The 18,519-nt window shown below is 48.6% G+C and overlaps 5 protein-coding genes across 6 annotated transcripts; 3 read left to right on the top strand and 2 right to left on the bottom strand.

Moving 5' to 3' along the window:
• Positions 1–51: 51 nt before the first annotated feature.
• dhx57 (DEAH (Asp-Glu-Ala-Asp/His) box polypeptide 57) lies at positions 52–8,308 on the top strand. Its single transcript, XM_086102788.1, has 23 exons — positions 52–706; positions 1,163–1,336; positions 1,400–1,663; positions 1,733–1,930; positions 2,084–2,916; positions 3,055–3,200; positions 3,282–3,403; positions 3,546–3,741; positions 3,852–3,976; positions 4,064–4,197; positions 4,276–4,330; positions 4,406–4,620; positions 4,702–4,818; positions 4,945–5,041; positions 5,157–5,330; positions 5,414–5,614; positions 5,910–6,186; positions 6,409–6,504; positions 6,584–6,805; positions 6,899–6,973; positions 7,144–7,278; positions 7,350–7,550; positions 7,681–8,308. The coding sequence occupies exons 2-23, from the start codon at positions 1,167–1,169 to the stop codon at positions 7,822–7,824; spliced, it is 4,197 nt and encodes a 1,398-aa protein (XP_085958914.1). The 5' UTR covers positions 52–706; positions 1,163–1,166; the 3' UTR covers positions 7,825–8,308.
• Positions 8,309–8,599: 291 nt separating this feature from the next.
• On the top strand, positions 8,600–8,899 carry smkr1 (small lysine rich protein 1). Its single transcript, XM_086103874.1, has 2 exons — positions 8,600–8,605; positions 8,651–8,899. The coding sequence occupies exons 1-2, from the start codon at positions 8,600–8,602 to the stop codon at positions 8,897–8,899; spliced, it is 255 nt and encodes an 84-aa protein (XP_085960000.1).
• Positions 8,900–8,994: 95 nt separating this feature from the next.
• On the bottom strand, positions 8,995–9,861 carry stmp1 (short transmembrane mitochondrial protein 1). The gene is made up of 3 exons (XM_086102802.1): positions 9,717–9,861; positions 9,486–9,539; positions 8,995–9,379 (listed from the first exon to the last, which is right to left on the bottom strand). The coding sequence occupies exons 1-3, from the start codon at positions 9,729–9,731 to the stop codon at positions 9,308–9,310; spliced, it is 141 nt and encodes a 46-aa protein (XP_085958928.1). The 5' UTR covers positions 9,732–9,861; the 3' UTR covers positions 8,995–9,307.
• A 128-nt stretch (positions 9,862–9,989) lies between these two features.
• LOC147186252 (dynamin-1-like protein) lies at positions 9,990–15,529 on the top strand. 2 transcript variants are annotated; one of them, XM_086102792.1, is made up of 19 exons: positions 9,990–10,206; positions 10,687–10,828; positions 11,202–11,248; positions 11,312–11,383; positions 11,599–11,685; positions 11,753–11,915; positions 12,023–12,143; positions 12,342–12,473; positions 12,744–12,950; positions 13,062–13,182; positions 13,254–13,409; positions 13,487–13,576; positions 13,723–13,815; positions 13,914–13,967; positions 14,196–14,231; positions 14,531–14,662; positions 14,733–14,842; positions 14,929–15,088; positions 15,196–15,529. In XM_086102792.1, exons 1-19 carry the CDS (start codon positions 10,105–10,107, stop codon positions 15,250–15,252), a joined length of 2,082 nt encoding a protein of 693 aa, XP_085958918.1. In that variant the 5' UTR covers positions 9,990–10,104; the 3' UTR covers positions 15,253–15,529. The 2 variants fall into 2 exon arrangements, with proteins under 2 accessions (XP_085958918.1, XP_085958919.1); XM_086102793.1 differs by lacking the exon at positions 14,196–14,231.
• Positions 15,530–15,765: 236 nt separating this feature from the next.
• Positions 15,766–18,398, bottom strand: creld2 (CRELD disulfide isomerase 2). The gene is made up of 10 exons (XM_086102799.1): positions 18,044–18,398; positions 17,824–17,906; positions 17,404–17,514; positions 17,232–17,323; positions 16,975–17,151; positions 16,794–16,895; positions 16,648–16,731; positions 16,490–16,585; positions 16,114–16,254; positions 15,766–16,036 (listed from the first exon to the last, which is right to left on the bottom strand). Exons 1-10 carry the CDS (start codon positions 18,179–18,181, stop codon positions 15,987–15,989), a joined length of 1,074 nt encoding a protein of 357 aa, XP_085958925.1. The 5' UTR covers positions 18,182–18,398; the 3' UTR covers positions 15,766–15,986.
• Positions 18,399–18,519: the final 121 nt, after the last annotated feature.

The following is an 18,519-nucleotide window of genomic DNA, read 5'->3' as shown; positions in this document are numbered from 1 at the left end:
TTACCGGAAGTGAAAACTTTGGCCTCTGACTCTCGACCAATCAACGTGCCGCAAACAGCACCTGGCTGCTTTCTCAACACGGTAGTCTGTCATTTCTGTATTTTTGGTAAAAAGTTACCTTTGTATCATGACATTTAAATATCCTTTTGACACATCCCTTATCGTTTCAAGGCGTAGCCAAAACTCAAATTTCCTGAACTTTTCATCAATGAAAAAGTAGTCATTTGAGGCGGCGATGGTTAGCGGTTTAGCTAACGTTAGCACGAGCTGACGTCGTAAATAAATGCACAGCTGCGATATTCAGATTCGGAAAACTTTATTTATACCCGTGGGGCAATTAGGACTTATCAGGCACGCTCTGCACAAGAAACATGTCGTGAGCTTTGTCGTTTTGTGTATTTCTGTGTCCCGGAAACTTCACAGCACATTACATTGATAGTCAGCCAGGCGTGTACCTAAGTGGACACATCGCCCCGGTTTGGTCGATGCGACGCTCGCTCAGTTGCATCATTTTCGCCTCGGGGGAAGCAGTGTGTCAACGGCCACCATCTCATCGCTCGCACGGTCCACACCGAAGCGAGGTGGCAGAACACGCCGGCCCACAGCGATGTGCCACTTCGCTCTCGATGCTGCTGCATGTCCACAACTTGCATTTCTACTCACGTTACTGGATATCTACCATCTGATTACGGGATTTTGAGTGAAGGTAAGTGAGCTTTGAAACTACAAACGTTTGTCTTGACAATAAGAGAACAATGCTTAGTTTTGTTTGCCACTGTTTTCGTAAGGAAAGACGTTAAGTGTAGTTTGCAACCGTTTTGACTGGGGCTGAACAATTTTGAAATAGATATTATCCAACTGCGTTTTTCCCCCCCGCCTCAACAATGCCATTTAATAATCGATTTTTTCTTCCCGTTTGCTTTTTAACAATCACAAGCAATAAAAACATTTGTGTCACAAATGTCAGATTCACCATAACACACCCGACAAATCTTATATTCAAATCTCAAATTTGACACCACCCAGCCTCGGTGTATGTAACAAAAGCATGACTTTTTAAGGTCACTTGTCAGAACCCACGTCACATTTTAGACTGAAGACCGTAAAGGCACTCCTAATGTTTTACGCTGCTTGTTGAACTTGTTGCCGGTTCTGTTGACAGAAAAATGAGTACAAGGAGAAGAGGTGGGAAGCCCAACAGAGGGGGAGGGAAATTCAACAAGCCAAGAGGAGGAGGTGGGGGAGGCGGAAGGAAAGGAGGAAGCGGCCGCTGGGATGATGATGATGCCGACGATGATTTCACCCTTGATTTAGGACCCCGGCGTCCATCCAGCAGGTATAATAAACCTTCAATCTGAACATTGCTTTCTTCTGTCCTAAATGCGGATATTCTCTCCAGACCCGCCATAGCACGAGGTGGCAGTAGCCACGTCAGGAATAGCAATCCCGGATGGGGAGGCCGAGATCGAGGAGGCAAATACAACCGAACTGTTCTCCCGAAATCCCTGGCGAGGAACCGAACATACACCAAGGCGAGTGACAGTGATAGGCCCGACGCGAACAACATGCCTATGCAGAAGATTTTCATGACCGACAAGAACCAAGAGCTCCTCAAGGAGCTGCTGTGGGACCTGCGGACACGCGACTTTGACGAGCGTGACGAGTAAGGCAAATGTCGAACGAGCAGAGGAGCATTGAAAACACTTGAAAACCATTTCTCGTGCGCCCTTAGTGACACCGGTTTCGATGATTTGAACGAGGAAGAAGCAGAGGAACACGATGAGATGGACCACCGTGAGGAAGGCCAGTTTTGGACCACCGCTGACGAGCCTGTGGAGAGAGCAGAGAGCCCGAGAGATTACGAGTCTGATAACGAACGGCCTCCAGTTGAACCTGTCGTCTCCTTGTTTGCTATCGGCAAACTCTGCAGGTGATCGCGCATCTCGATGTCGTAGGATCAAATATTTTCGAACTTTCACACCCTTGTGAACCCTTGCAGTTGGTTCTGGTCCAGGGTAAAGCAGTATCACTGTACAACGTGATATCGTGTATGTTTAACCGTTCACCTCATTGCTTGGTCTAGGTACGGCTTTGACCGGGAACGCAGCAAGCAGGCACTGGAGTCATGCGGGGGAGAATTCGGCATTACTTTGGAACAGCTTCTTCAACAGGTTTACACCGAGCGTTACGGACAGGAAGCGCTTTCCACCGCGGGCCTCTCCGCCAAGCCCATGGACGAGTGCCTGAACCAGAGGCAGGAGGAAGCCCTGGCGCTGGCTGCCATATACGGCGACCGCTTCCAGGAGCGCATCGCCAATTCAGTGTGGGTCATAAAATTGGATGCCCTATTCCTCACGGACAACATTGGCAAAAGCTACAGCGCCAATAAGAATGGTGGGAAGTCCTCGAAAAGAGTCTGCCAGTTCTACTTACAAGAAAGAGGCTGCAGGTATGGCAGCAAATGTAAGTTCAAGCACCAAGCTCCGGAGAAAGACTTATCAGACCAACGGGGGCCAGCTCAGAGTGGGATCAGCAGCTATTCTCGCCCGGAGTACGAACTGGAGATCCGTTTCCCCAAAGGGAACCGCTACCCATCTCAAGCGGCGGTCGTGGCCTTCAGCACCAACGATGAGTCGATCGGCGCCGCCGGGAGGCTCAACGTGACCGAAAGGTTGTTCGGGGAGGCGCTGACGGCCGCCCGCAACACAGAACCTGTGGTTTATACTCTGGTTAGCGTGTGCGAGGACGAGGCCACCATGAAGGAGCTGCTGGACGTCACGCATCACAAATACAGCAAGCCGCCGCCCGTCGTGGTTCCCCCTGCCTCGGTTGCTCCACCAAAGCCGAGGATCGGGACCAGTAAGGCTTTGGACGGAAGCGTCTGTCCCAGCAGAAGGCTCACGCCGCCAGTAGACCGTGAGGAGAATCACTCAACCTGCAGAGCGGCTAACAGTTTAGCGGCCAGCCAAATCTGCACTCTCATTCAATCCGACCGATAGCCGGCGTAAAATAGTATCCAAATTCGACGATGTCTTTTGTGTTTTTGTGAAAAAGGGACTGGAGAGGCCGAGGGCCCGGAAGAAGACAACGACGTCCCCGTCGAGAACGTCAGCTCTGTCAACCTGAGGAAGAGTGTGCCCAATAATCCCAATCTGCTGCAAGAGAACGGCAAGATGTGCAGAGACTTTCACAGGAAACAGGTCTAGAGATGAAGACCAAAAAAAACAACCAAATGTTCAACTTGTGTTTCTGTGTTTATGACTCATCGTGTCACTCCGCAGTCGTCCAAACGCTTCAGGTCAATGCTGGAGCAGAGGACAAAGCTGCCGGCTTGGAATGAAAGAGACAACATTCTGGATCTGCTGGACGGCTGTCAAGTGTTGGTTGTCAGCGGTATGACGGGGTGAGCCACTCAAAAGTATTTTTCCCGACAATTGCCATATGGAAAAGGACATTCTCATAATTTTTTTTTTTTCAAGCTATCTCAATAATTCGTCTCTTCAACCGGGCGCTAAGGAAGGAATTTTCATCTTTCATCTCTGAAGGTGCGGCAAGACAACTCAGATCCCCCAGTTCATTCTGGACGCTTCCTTGAGCGGCCCGGCGGATAAAGTGGCCAACATTGTCTGCACTCAGCCGCGCCGCATCTCCGCCATCTCGGTGGCCCAGCGGGTGGCGCAGGAGCGCGCTGAGAGTCTCGGCAACTCCGTGGGCTACCAGATCCGCCTGGAGAGCGTCAGGGTGAGTGGACACGGGCTGCCGAGCAATACTGTCTACTCTTATTTAGCAAATATTTCAAGACTGCCTTGCGTTTTTATCCCCCCCCCCCCCCCCCCCCCAACTGCTTTTAGTCATCTGCCACCAGGCTGCTTTACTGCACCACTGGAGTGTTGCTGAGGAGACTGGAGGGAGACGTGGACCTTCAAGGCGTCACCCACGTCATCGTGGATGAGGTGCACGAGCGCACGGAGGAGAGGTCCGTTCCTTCTCAAAATTGCCTGGAAAATAGACATTCACCACACACACACACTCATGGCATGCTTTTAATTCCTGCTCTTTCCAGTGACTTCCTCCTCTTGGTCCTCAAAGACCTGATTCTTCAGAGACCCGACTTAAAGATTATCCTCATGAGTGCCACACTGAATGCCAACCTCTTCTCTGAATATTTCTACGACTGTCCTACCGTACACATACCCGGTAAAAAAATCTTCCATGTGTTCCTTTGTTTTGTGATGGTCTGGTTTCCTCGTGGTGAATATCTATTCACCTCTCCAGGTCGCACTTTCCCCGTGACTCAGTTTTTCCTTGAGGACGCCATCTCTTTAACTCGGTGAGTGTCTCGAAATAGTAATAATAGTTGAAAGCTTGCCCAAAAAAACCCAAAAACCTCCATTGGTGTTTTCAGCTACGTGATAGAGGACGGGAGCCCTTATATGCGCTCGACGAGGCAGAACTCCTCCTCTATGAGTTGGCAAGGAGGAAAAAGAGCCCCGAAGGACATTGTGGACACCTTGGGGGACGACATGTGGAACTTCATGTCTTTCACCAAAAAGGACTTTGTCAAGGACTCCATCCCGGACCAGCAGCTCAGCCTGCAGGAACTCACAGTTCGATTCAAAGGTGAACTGAGGTCAAGAGTCATTGCTCTTGAAACAACGACGACCGACGTGGCCCAAACTAACGGTTGTGCTGACCACGTAGATTGTAAAGCGTCCGTGCTGAAGACCATTGCTGCCATGGACCTGGACAAGATCAACATGGACCTGATCGAAAGTCTGCTGGAGTGGATTGTGGATGGAAATCACAGCTACCCCCCAGGCAAGAATCACACAAAGTGAAGGCTATTTATTTTCAAGGGAGCAGTTAGAAATTAAAACATCAAACATTGATGATTTGGTTTGTCCCGCCATTGTTCAACTTTGATTTGGTTCATGTGTACTCCAGGTGCAGTGCTGGTTTTTCTTCCCGGGCTCGCTGAGATCAAGATGCTTTTTGAGCAGCTGCAGTCAAACGGGAAGTTTAACAACAGGCGCGCAAACAGGTGGGAGACCCTTTTTATACTGGAAATGTCGTCTACACAGACTGCAATACATCAGGATCGTATTTTTGTTGTTGGTTTTCATAAACGACGACAACCTCGGTGTGACCAATGCCAGATGTGTGGTGTACCCGCTCCACTCCACTCTGTCCAACGAGGAGCAGCAGGCTATCTTCATTCGCCCGCCGGAGGGCGTCACCAAGATCATCATCTCCACCAACATCGCCGAGACCTCGGTCACCATCGACGACGTGATGTACGTCATCGACTGCGGCAAGATGAAGGAGAAAAGGTGACTTTGTCAACTTTGCAAGTCGACAAACGACTGAGGCCCGGCGACGTGTTTTGTTGCAAATGCGCCGGTGCCCTTTTCAGGTACGACGCGTCCAAAAGGATGGAGAGCCTGGAGGATTCGTGGGTTTCGCGGGCCAACGCGCTTCAGAGAAAGGGCAGGGCGGGCCGCGTGGCCTCCGGGGTCTGCTTCCACCTCTTCACCAGCCACTGCTTCCAGCACCAGCTGGCTGACCAACAGCTTCCCGAGATTCAGAGGGTTCCTCTGGAGCAGCTTTGCCTCCGGTAGATCCATCTGTTTTGCTCTCTGTTTGCCAGAATTACACCGGGGGAAAAAAACATCACATCAAATCTGACTGGACTTAATAATAATAATAATAATACATTTTATTTATAAGCGCCTTTCAAGACACCCAAGGACACTTTACAATAAGAAAAAACACAAAACAATATGGGTTGAGCATGTCAAAGCATGCAAAATATAACGCATCTTTGTCAGCCAATGAATTTTTGGCCATTTTCATGAGTTTGTTTTTTTTAAATGGGCAAACGTCGACATTGTTTTTGGTGCTTCTGACAGCATCAAGATTCTGGACGTGTTCGCCGAGCAAACGCTGGAGTCCGTCTTCCGTCGCGTCATCGAGCCGCCGGCCGTGGGCAGTTTGGATGCGGCCAAGCGGTGCCTGCAGGACCTGGGCGCCCTGACGGCCGAGGAGAAGCTCACCCCGCTGGGCTACCACCTGGCCTCCCTGCCCGTCGACGTGCGCGTTGGCAAGCTCATGCTGTTTGGCGCCATCTTTCGCTGCCTCGACCCAGCGCTCACCATCGCCGCCAGTCTCGCCTTCAAATCACCTTTTGTAAGAACTGCTTACAAGCCAAAATGTAGTGGACCCCTCGGAAGGTTTTAGTTCAGCTCTCGGCGGCGGCAGAAAAAGCACCAAAACAGGGTTACAATAGGCATGACTTTTTTTTGGGGGGCAGGGGGGGTGGATTAGTTTGTTTGACTGAAAAATTTACAAATAGGTGAGTACAGAAATGGTGATTTGAGGGTCCGTTGTGATTTGCTGTCTGCCCTCCAGGTGTCACCATGGGACAAGCGTGAGGAGGCCAACAACAAAAAACTGGACTTTGCGGTGGCCAATAGTGACCATCTGGCTCTGCTCCAAGCTTACAAGGTGGTCATCTAAAGAGAAGAACCAGTCTTAACTCATTTGTAGTAATACGTTGGTGTTCTTGTTGTTTTTTGTTTTTTAGGGTTGGTGCAACGCCAAAAAGGCAGCCCACCGCTCCGGCCCCCGTTACTGCCGGGAGAACTTCCTGTCCGTGCGAGTTCTGCAGGAAATCGCTTCTTTCAAGCGGCAGTTTGCCGAGCTGCTTTCCGACATCGGTTTCATCAAAGAAGGGCTGAGGTCCAGGATGATCGAGCGACTCGGCTCCAATGGCTCCGACGGCGTTCTCGAGGCTACTGGCCCCGAGGTACCGCGTCCACATAGTTGATACACGCCCCCCCTTGTTATGCTCAGACTTGTTTAATTAAAGAAAAATAAGAATGATTTTGCTCCGTTCTAGGCAAACCTGAATGCTGAGAACATCCATCTCATGTCTGCACTGCTGTGTGCTGCCCTCTATCCGAATGTAGTGCAGGTACTCACATCAGTGGAAAGAGTAAATCCGAGATAGGAATTTTATGCACAAGCAGCCAAATGGTCCAGTTAGATTTTTAGATGGGCCGTGGGCACGAGCTAACGCGAACACATGCAATGAAACCATTTGACGTGGTTGTTGCACTTGACGACCTGCGTTTTGGTCTCCAGGTGCAAGCGCCTCAGGGGGTTTACAAGATGAGCGTCAAAGGAGCCGTGAAAATGCTGCCCAAGGCCAACGAGTTGCGCTTCTTGACCAAGAGCGACGGCTGCGTCCACGTTCACCCCTCGTCTGTCAACTACAACGTGAGTGCGGCGACGAATCGAACCAAGCTCGTGCGCGACGACTCGAGCGTGTTTACCCCTCTGCCCGAAAGGTGCGCAAGTACCCCAGCCCCTACTTGGTTTACCTGGAGAGGGTAAAAACCAGCCAGGTCTTCATCCGGGACTGCAGCATGGTGTCCGTGTATGCTTTGGTGCTCTTCGGAGGCGGGGAGGTCAACATGGACATGCTCAGAGGCCAGTGTGTCATCTCCCTCGACGACGGATGGATTCGATTCGCCGCCGATTCTCACCAGGTCAGCACCAATGGAGATGTATTTACCTCATCGGCTTCGATAGCATTTCTGCCAGAGGGGACAAAAGTACTCAAGGTCCGAAAAAACAAACAACAAAGATTTTATAATGAAGCACTTGTACGTCATCCAGGTGGCAGAGCTGGTAAAGGAGCTGCGCTGGGAGCTGGACCGGCTGCTGGAGGACAAAATCAGGAACCCCAGCATGGACCTGTGCAGCAGCCCCTGCGGCTCCCGCATCATCCGCATGATCGTCAACCTGGTGTCCACTCAGTAGCCCTCTCCAAAAATGCTTCTGCCCGTGATGAGCTCACCTTTGTGTTTCAATAGCCGTCTATGCACTCATGAATATCGGGGGAGCGGGCGTGCACTTCAACACAAACTGTTGTTTACAAACAAAAGCCTTGTGTACTGACAGCTGGGTTTTTTTTTTTTTTTTTTTGATGAAGAGAAATTAATGCTGCGTTGCGTTATTTAAATTCCATGGCAAATTCTCCTTGAAGGGCATATCACAATGCTTCCATGTTTTGACGTACTGTGTCGATATCTTGGCTCCCGAACGGATGCCTCGTACGTACCCAAAGCGACGGTACACTTACGACGGGGTCGAGCGGGTTGCATCCATTTCACATATTTAACACCATTTGAATGTATTTGCATGCTCAACAATGTGGCTCCCAAGGGCTTTTTGAATGGAGGAGTTTCCAAAGAATTTGTCCGACGACATTTGAAATAAACAACCTTGTTGGCTTTTATTTGCACCTACGGTTCTGTGTGACATTTTGGCGCAGTCTTTTCCAGCCTCGTGTGTGTGCGGCCTTTTCATTGTAAGCACCCAGCCTGTGCTGTTACCTTGACAACGGGACATAAACAAGGAGCCAGTCGAAATCTTTTGTTGGCTTATCAACCAAGGCAAAGAACCGGTAAGCTCTTTTTGTGACATTTCTCTTTTAAGAGAAATTCTGCTTTTCTGCACGTTTTGATTTCTATGAATAATTTAACGGGCTGATTGTGGACCTCACCTCTCACTATGGTAAGGCTTTTTAAATATCATGCAAGTAACTCATGACAAACTTTGACCCTTTTTTTTTTCTTTTCTAAAGGCAACCAAGGCTACAAAATCAAGATCCCACAGCTCCAGACTCGCCCAAAAAACTGAGCTTCCAAAAGCAGGCACGAAGAGTTCCACCCGGGACAAATCCACCCAAAAAGACGCAAACTTTCTCAGTGCGGCAGCTGTGGAGAATGTGTACTACATTGCTCACAATGCGGCCGCCTGCTTGGAGTTGACGGGGTATGGCTGGTTCAAGGACGAGAGAAAAAAGACCAAGCAACGGAAAAAAATCAAGTAATTCCCGTGAAAAGGATTGATTTGTATCCATGTATTACTGCATTTATTGATGTGTATAGTGTATATACATTTTTAATGCACAATAAGACGAGCAACTTTAAAGGAATGACCAACAACTTTATTGGAAGATGAATGTGTTCAAATTGTTAATGACATGTCATCATAAGATATGTGCCAAACGGGTAGCACAGTGGATTTACAAAACCAAAAGTATACATTTTAAATCCAGCCATCTAGTTGAAATATACGTAATGTAACATTTCTGGCTGTAACAAATGTTTCAGCCACTGTCATTATTCCCCGCCCATACATTTGAATTAGATCAAATGCTAGCTTGTTGCACAACCCTGTGAAATAAATAGGTGTTCTGCAGAGTGCATATTCGTGGTGGAAGCATCCTCCACGTTATTCACTCAGGTGGCTTCTTCTTGGCCTCCACGTCTTTCTTGAACGCTTCGATTTTTTTGGCAATATTGGGTACCTTGAAAAGAGAACCCGGTGAAACGCAGACAAAAATAAAGACAACGCACTTCACACAGTACTCTTAACGAATGGTGGCCTTGGTGAAGGTAATAGTGTCAACTTACATCGTAGTTCTGAGCGAGGTACATCCCCACAACATTGCCCAAGGTGAATCCAGCCTGAAAGATGATCACACATCAATTTTAAAGGCGTTCAGTAGCATTCGGGCTCATATTCATGTTGGGTTTTTGTGCTGACCAAGTAACACCGCTCAGCTTTGTAACAATTATGCTATGTTAGCCATACTTTCAACTCCCGTAAATTGTCGATGAAGAATAAAAGTAGGTTTGACTCACCAAGAACTGTAACATAGCGCAATATTAAAGTCTTAAAGATGGCAAACTTATTTACTTGCAGAAAAAAACGTTAAAAGCTTTGAGGCTACACACACAAACTAATGTACGTGTGTCAAAGCTAGGCTGTCAAAACAATGCGTTTACGCATGCGCGACAGATGGAGTCAATCGTATGTTCTCGCGTTGTTCCATGAGAGTCAATTTTGTAGTCCTTTTCTCAGTATGGGCCACAATTGAGTGTCGTGAGAAAACTACAACTCCCGAAGCCGCGAAATCTCAAGCGCAGCTGCTGCTGTCGCAATGGTGGCGACGCCGAGACATTGAATGACTTTGGCTCCATCACAAACAAATAGCCGGCGAATTCGTCTTACTGTCGCGACGCCAAAGACATGGAGGCGCTTATTCCCGTCATTAACAAGCTCCAGGATGTGTTCAACACTGTGGGCGCGGATATTATCCAACTGCCTCAAATAGCTGTGGTGGGCACCCAGGTACAGTCAAAAGCTACGATAACTGTCAGCCTCCTGGTGAGGACAATTTAGCTAGTCACTGATTGTGATTCTGAATTTAAGTGTACTATATTTGACGCTAATGACATGTACGTACATATTTAAGAAGAGTGCTTTCAACTCATCCACTCCAGTCCACTGATAACCTTCGTTCAGTGCTAATTTAAGAACCCTGCCAACACCCTGTTGGGCCAAAATAGGCCACTAGACGACAAGTGCCTTTAGCTGTGTTTTCACCTTCATTCAAATCCATTATCATCATCATCATCAGCCTGTGAAAATGGTAATTACTACTTTCCGATTAGACATGCCAGAAGGTTTTTGACACCGCAATGAAAACTCTTATTTTCAAAACTACATATACAGTGAACCCTCTGTGCCACGGAATTATGTTGAAGTGAATTGAGGAGATTCATTGAGACAAAAGTAAACCATGAAAATCTGCGCTTGTTCCGTCTCCAGAGCAGCGGCAAGAGTTCTGTCCTGGAGAGCCTGGTGGGCCGTGATCTGCTACCCCGCGGGACCGGCATCGTCACCAGGCGGCCTCTCATCCTCCAGTTGGTCCACGTCGATCCGGGAGATGCCCGCAAAAATGACGACGTCGGTAGGCGTCGACTTTTCGCTCCCCTTCCTCCACTTCCAGAGGAGGCCTTTTGGGTTTTTGAATCCCTTCCCCTTCTTTCTCAAGAGTTCTCATTATTTTCCGCCCCACATTGAAGTTTTCTATTTTCTGCCGCTGTTTAATCACTTGCAGATTCCAGGGTGTGAAAAAGATCCATAAAGGTGCATTGTAGTCATGTGAATCGCATATTAACTAACTTCCCTCTCCCGTCATACATTGCTTTGATCCCCGGCTTTAGTGGAGCCCCGTCGCCACCTTGCCTTTCATGGCCTAGCATCCTGCACATCATAGTTACCAGTCTTGTCTTAAATAAGCTAAGTAGTCATGCCCTAAAATTTGCTTTTGTGTTGTACAGGCAGAGAAGGCGAGGAGTGGGGGAAGTTTCTGCACACCAAAAATAAGGTAACAGGTGGCATGGTTTAAAGCATTACATGGTAATCAGTGCTTTTTCTTTTTTCGGAGCAGATCTACCCTGATTTTGATGAAATCAGGCAAGAAATAGAAGCAGAAACGGAGCGGGTGTCGGGAAATAATAAGGTGAGATTGTTCACGGCATCACTGTCGCTTACCCACCCTGACATTGATAAAAACGGATGGGTTTAACCGGCACAATTTTTATGCCACATCCACAAATGCAATATTAATCGGAACGAAAGCTCGTTTTGACAAGTGTGGGCATGTGGAATATATTCTCGCAAAGGATTGTTGTGTACCCACTGAATTGGCAAGGTGTACATTTCCCTCCTGCGCAGGGCATCAGCGATGAGCCGATTCACCTGAAGATATATTCCCCCCACGTTGTCAACCTCACCCTGGTGGACCTGCCCGGCATCACCAAGGTAACACGGCACGCCTCGACCTAGCGGACGTGCACCTTAACGTGAAAAACTGCCATTTTCCCCTGAGGTCCCCGTGGGAGATCAGCCCAAAGACATCGAGATCCAAATACGAGATCTCATCCTGAAGCACATCTCCAACCCTAACTGCATCATATTAGCCGTCACCGCCGCCAACACCGACATGGCGACGTCAGAGGCGCTCAAGGTGGCCCGGGAGGTGGACCCTGACGGTAATGTCCAAAAGCAACTCCGTGAGATGGTCGATGAACAATGATTTTTCAAAGTGTGATATGCGAAAGAGCCCATACAAACAAAATCCCTGAATGTGACCCTCCAGGCAGGAGGACGTTGGCCGTGGTGACCAAACTGGACCTGATGGACGCCGGAACCGATGCCATGGACGTGCTGTTGGGTCGAGTCATTCCTGTCAAACTGGGACTCATCGGCGTGGTCAACAGGTTGGCTACACGTTCATGAATCTGGAGATATGTGCTCTGACATATTCGTCAAGGTCGATTGTTTATTTATGGCCCATCACTGTATGCAAAGCCCAGATTTTCTATTCATCTTAAAATATGAATAACGACAATGACCAAAGCATCGTTGATGTACTTTATTTGTGGACTCTAATTCTGTTAATTATCTGACGTGTGCAGGAGCCAGCTGGACATCAACAATAAAAAGTCTGTGGCTGACGCAATCCGTGATGAACACGCTTTCCTGCAGAAGAAGTATCCCTCTCTCGCTAATAGGAACGGGACCAAATACCTGGCCAGGACCCTTAATAGGTCGGTGTCGTCTAGATTTTTCACATGACATGAATTAAGGGTTGTTTTTTTTTTTTTTTTTTTTTGTTGCATTTTCAATTTGAAAATGAAAAGTTGGTTGAAAGTGCTTGTAAATACAATCCAACGGTGAAGTAGTAGCGCACTCTTTTGATCGGGCGAACGAAAATGTTTTTTTTTTTTTTTAACATTTTTGTTTTCAGTCATGTCATTTTTGGTAACTAACCATCGTGGCCGCGGTTCTGCCTCAAGCTTTCCCTGTGCTCATGTCAGACTACTGATGCATCACATCCGCGACTGTCTGCCGGAACTGAAGACGCGGATCAACGTGCTGGCCGCCCAGTACCAGTCGCTGCTCGGCAGCTACGGCGAGCCCGTGGAGGACCAAAGCGCCACCTTGCTCCAGCTCATCACCAAGTTTGCCACCGAGTACTGCAACACCATCGAGGGCACGGCCAAGTACATCGAGACGGCGGAGCTGTGAGTGTCAGCGGCATCGCGCTGAGACGCCGACGGCCTCTTAATCATCTAATCATGCGGCCCGGGTGAAGTCAACCGCATCTGATATCTCCCCTGGCTGTTCCACGTTAGGTGTGGTGGAGCTCGAATATGTTACATATTCCACGAGACCTTTGGCCGAACTTTGGAGTGTGTGGATCCCTTGGGAGGCCTCAGCACCATCGATATCCTAACAGCCATAAGAAACGCAACCGTGAGTTTTGTCTTCCCCCCCCCTCTGTGTGCTCCCAATGGCTGACCTTTTTCCTCCCCGTGCCGCATCAGGGCCCGCGCCCCTCTCTGTTCGTGCCCGAGGTCTCCTTCGAGCTGCTGGTAAAGAAGCAGGTCAAACGCCTGGAGGAGCCCAGCTTGCGCTGCGTGGAGCTGGTCCACGAAGAGATGCAGAGGATCATCCAGCACTGCAGCAATTACAGCACGCAGGTAGAGGGGTCGGGGGGGCGGGTTAGCTTCTTTTTCCCTCCTTCAGAGGCTTGTGCTAATACCAAGTTGTCCACCAGGAGCTGCAGAGATTCCCAAAACTCCACGAGGCCATCGTGGAAGTCGTCACTTCCCTCTTGAGAAAGAGGCTGCCCATCACTAACGAGATGGTACATTCTTTCTTTGTTTCCTCACATCTTCCTGAATAACACTTTTGTGTCTTGTCAGTAGCCTAGCCGAGACGATTGTTGTGGCAGTTTGTTTTGAATGCGAAATTAAAGCAAGAGCCGCTGCCTCGCTTCTCATCTTCCAACAGGTCCACAACTTGGTTGCCATCGAGCTGGCTTACATCAACACAAAGCATCCGGACTTTGTAGACGCCTGCGGGGTCATGAACAACAATATCGAGGTGAGTGCTCAGCCGCTAATACACGTTTGTGCAGGAACACAGCTTGCTCGCGACGAGTCGTCGTTCCAACACCACTCACTGATTGTGTGTATCTATAGGAGCAAAGGAGAAACCGGATGAGAGAACTGCCCACTGCGGTATCGCGGGATAAGGTACGTTTCCTCTTCAATATTCATGAAAGAAAAGGTTTGAGATTGTATTTTAGGGAGATTCAAATATATTGTTTTGTTTTCAACCTCAAAAAGAAGGAAGAGCTTCCATATAGGAACCAAATGACTTTGGACTGCACCCCCGCCTCTTTCATCTCTGACCTCCGCTTCTTTGTCTGACTCTTTCTCTCTCTCTCTCATTCTCTTGCCCTCATTTGATCTCTTTGCCAGCCCCCCGCGTCCGGAGCAGACGCGGACGGCGCCAAGGTGGGCAGCTGTTGGCCCCGCGTCGAGTTGGCAGTGTTGATAGATGGATGGCTTGGCTTGTACCCTATTCTTGATTTTCCCCATGTCGTGCTATTTTCATACCCCAGCCTGTGTGGACTTGCGCTAACAATTTTGCTTTTCCTCCCGTCTTAACCTATCCTCCTTGTTTCCCCCAACTCTTGGTTTTGTTTTGCATCCCAAGCCTCTGCGAGGTGCAAAACTTCACAGGAGTGACAATGGATCCTACAGTAGACTAACATGCAGTGTGGCATTCACGTTGGTGGTACTTTTGACCGCAGGCCCAAGCAGCGGGGCCGCAGGGCGAGCCGGAAGGCACGGGCACCTGGAGGGGGATGCTCAAGAAAGGAGAGGACGGCTCAGGCTCGGGTCCGGGAAGCCCTCTTAAAGGAGCCGTCAACCTGCTGGATGTGGTGACTCGTCCTCTTTGTCCTCCTCTCCCAAGTATCGTTTCTTGAATAACCTCTGCCTTTGAACTCGTAGCCGGTCCCGGTAGCCAGGAAGCTGTCATCCCGTGAGCAGCGGGACTGCGAGGTCATCGAGCGCCTCATCAAGTCTTACTTCCTGATTGTGCGCAAGAACATCCAAGACAGGTAAGTGCGTGGAGACCCACTTTGTTACCCGACCGTATTTTCTCGAAATACATCATACATGATTTCCAATGATCGGTTCTGACCAGCGTGCCCAAGGCGGTTATGCACTTCCTGGTCAACCATGTGAAGGACAGCCTCCAGAGCGAGCTGGTGGGTCAGCTCTACAAGTCAGGCCTCCTCAACGATCTGCTGACAGAGTCGGAGGACATGGCCCAGCGCCGCAAGGAGGCGGCCGACATGCTGCAGGTAAAACTCGCTCAAGTCTTCATAGGCTGGACTAGCAATAGAAAATTCCTTAACCCTCCTTCTGCTGTTTGTTTTGTTTTTTTGGTGGGGTTTGGGGGTACACACAGGCATTGCAAAAAGCCAGCCAGGTGATAGCGGAGATCAGAGAAACTCATCTGTGGTGAACTGAATGATACCAGAAGAATGCACTGAAACCTCCCTCAAAGTAGACGCCGTGACGGGCTCAAGTACCTTCGAAACACGTACGCTTTGATGATCATGTAAATACAGGACGTTGTTGTGAGCACGATAGGCCCGTCATGACCCGATGTGATGACTTTGTAACATTTTATTTATTGTGGCTGGACAGAGTTGTCAAATTGTGATGTGTATTTGCGTTTGCCGCTGCCATGTACCACACGGCGACACGAAAAGACAAAGTGCTGCCTCCAACAGTGGAAATCCGTGTGGCTTTTTTTGAGTTCGTTTGCAGTCTGGACAAAGAGGAGGTCGCCGCAAGTCACCAATAACACCACAAAAAGTAGCTGGTCTCCATTTCGGCTTGATTGGGTGAGTTTTTGACCACCTAAAGATGCACTGCAACAAGTTTATTCTCGGGGTTACACTGCCCACTTGTGGTCATTTATAATCACTGCCACCAACAGCAGTTGACAAAACGTAAACACAAAAGTCTCACCTTTATTTGTAACACCTTTATTTACTTTAAAACAAGACAAGTACGGACACATTGAGCACAGCAGAGAGAAATGGCATAGACTCCTTGGTCCACAGGTAGAAAACACTGCTCCCCCAACCCGGCTGCCGTATAAGTTCTGGAAGTGCATTTCCTTATTTTTAAAATGAGCAGCGTCAAATATTCCTCCCCCGAAGGTCTTCCCGGTCAGTGCCCCGTTCCACATCAGAGCTCCATATGTGGACTCTCATCTGTCTTGGATACCGCTGGCTCCTCTTTTTGTTCCCATGACACAATTACAAAGATTTAGACGAAGAAACTTGTACAAGCATCATCAAAGAGTGACACAAACCTTCTTGTGGCTTTTGAACACACTCTCCATCGTGGTCCTCGTAGCCGGCGGAGCAGACGCACTTGTAGCCGCCACTGGTATTGACGCACTGCTGGTGCTCCTCGGTGCACATCGGCTCGGCCCCCGAACACTCGTCAATATCTTAGTCGGGGGGGAAGAAAAAAAAACCCAACAACATCCAGCCAGGTCAACTTATTCCCTTCTCCTGAAAATCAAAAGTGAGCAATATTATCTTTAAAAATGCTAAATTTGGGAGACGGCTCTTATATTACCCAATAATGTACAGTCAGTGCAATTAAATTAAAATTTAAATGCTACTTGCCACCCATTTCTTTCAACATGGCCGATTGGGATCCATTAATTAAACCGCACAAACCTGAGCAGGTGCCCTCAGTGTCCTGGTAGCCGCCGGCGCACGCCTTGCACTTGTCTGCACCGGCGCCAGTGCATCCCGTGCAAGCTTGATCACATCCTGAAGGAGCAGGAGAGCTCATTTCCAGTATAGTTCGACTGAACTGGAATGTGCGCATTTACCCTTGCAGGAGTAAGAGCCTTCCGTGTTGACGCAGTATTCGTTTTCTTGGCATGGAGGTGAGTCTTTGGAGCACTCGTCCACATCTGGAATCACAACCCGAGTTGAAAGAAATGATTTTGGACGTGTAATGATGCTCTTTTTATACCGATGCAGGCTTCCTGCTCATCCTCCTCCCAACCATCCTTGCACTCGTCGCAGTCCTGGTGGGTTGCCCCACCGCTGCAGGTCTTGCAGGAGGAATGGCATTCTAATGCAGGGGGAGAGATGCTGATTATTCAGCAGGTGATTTGAAGATGGGGAATAAACGGAGGTAGGTGATATCGTACCCGTGCACAGGGAGAAGGTGTCGTTGCGCACTTCGTTGAAGTAGCCATTGATGCAGTCCAGGCAGAAGTCCCCCTTGTACTCCACGTCACACGTGCACCTGCCGTCCCCTCCGCGGGTTCCGTCGCCGTCGCACTTGCCGTTCCCGTGACATGGTCTCTCGGAGCCACCGACACAAGCTTGGACACAAGTACATGATTCGTAGCAAGATATATGGAAGATTTCTGGCCAACGTTCAGATCAGTGGTAGTTTCCTCACCATTGCAGTCAGGCCCAAATGTGCCTTTTGGACAGCACACTTTGATGGTGTCAATGCAGAACCATTTATGCAAATCAGGATGTTTGTTTTTCCTGCATTGCAACCACAGAGAGAGGGAAAAAAGACAAATTAAGTAGATGTTTCGAGCAACATTGAGTGCACTTCCACGAACCTTTTAAACCACCATGTCTCCAACTGCTCCTCGTGTTCTTCGAGCATCTGGTTGCACTCGAAGCTGCTGCTGTCACACAGCCCCTCGACGATCTCCATCAGTCGGATCTCGCTGTAAAATGCAAAAATCAAGACGTGAATTTGTCACAAGGCAAAAACAGCTGCGTGGTATTTTGAATAATATTCAAGAATCCCTTTCGCTATGGGTACAGTTATATTTTGCGGAAGAGCAACTATCATTTACAAAACTGTGTGTATGTGCGTGTGTCTTGAGTATAGATTATTAATTTTTTTCTTTGGGGACAAGAAACGTCCTCAAATTCCAGAATAACACCCATGTAATATGTATGTTCCCAATTGTGGTTTGATGCAAACAAGCTTATTTTTAACAGTGGCAGGCTGATCTAAAGTTTAGTCTCACCTTGTCTCATATTTAGACAGCTTCCTTTCCTCCCAGGCTGTGTTCCCCCCACCAAAATTTTGCTTTGCAGTTCTCTCATAGCCCTAAAAGTAAAAATACAGCCAAAGATAAAATAATTTTTAAAAATACAGATTGTGCAATCTACATTTAGACGTATTCATTAACTACACTGTAGGTACCCCAATTCCCTGTGCATTGGGGTACCTACATGCTCGCTTACCTTTTGGAAGTTGTCAGTCATCCGCTGGCAGGTACCACAAGCGCTTTTTAAATCTCTCTTGGCATTCGTGACTTGAAAAATGAAAATAAAACAGGACAAAAGCCCGAGAAGTCGCAGCTCTGGACTCGAGGGCAGCATTTCACTGTTTCATGAGGACACACTGTAAATTCCACCCCACAACGAAGTTGCTACTGATGGTACTTTCGGAGTGCCGCACACGCCGAACCAATTGTACCGTTTTATAAAATAAATAGGAGAGAGCGTTTAAATACAACGCGCATTAAAGTAGTATTTATTTACATGCCGGCTGAGGAAAAGATGCACGACTTCCAGTTTTCTGCTTCAGCCCCATCGGTCGAATTGTGTCTTGTGGCGATTGGCTCTTTGCGCCTGCCAATCCATCTGAAAGCCAATCACCTGCCGCCACGCTCGGGACAACCAGCGCATTCCCCACGTGGAAAATTCACGATCGCGAA

The sequence above is a fragment of the Hippocampus guttulatus genome, chromosome 22 (assembly GCF_054856545.1).
Source record: "Hippocampus guttulatus isolate MCC_2025c chromosome 22, RoL_Hgut_1.0, whole genome shotgun sequence".
Classification (NCBI taxonomy): domain Eukaryota; kingdom Metazoa; phylum Chordata; class Actinopteri; order Syngnathiformes; family Syngnathidae; genus Hippocampus; species Hippocampus guttulatus.
The sequence above is the reverse complement of the archived record's forward strand: the minus strand, read 5'-3'. Positions and strand labels throughout refer to the sequence as shown.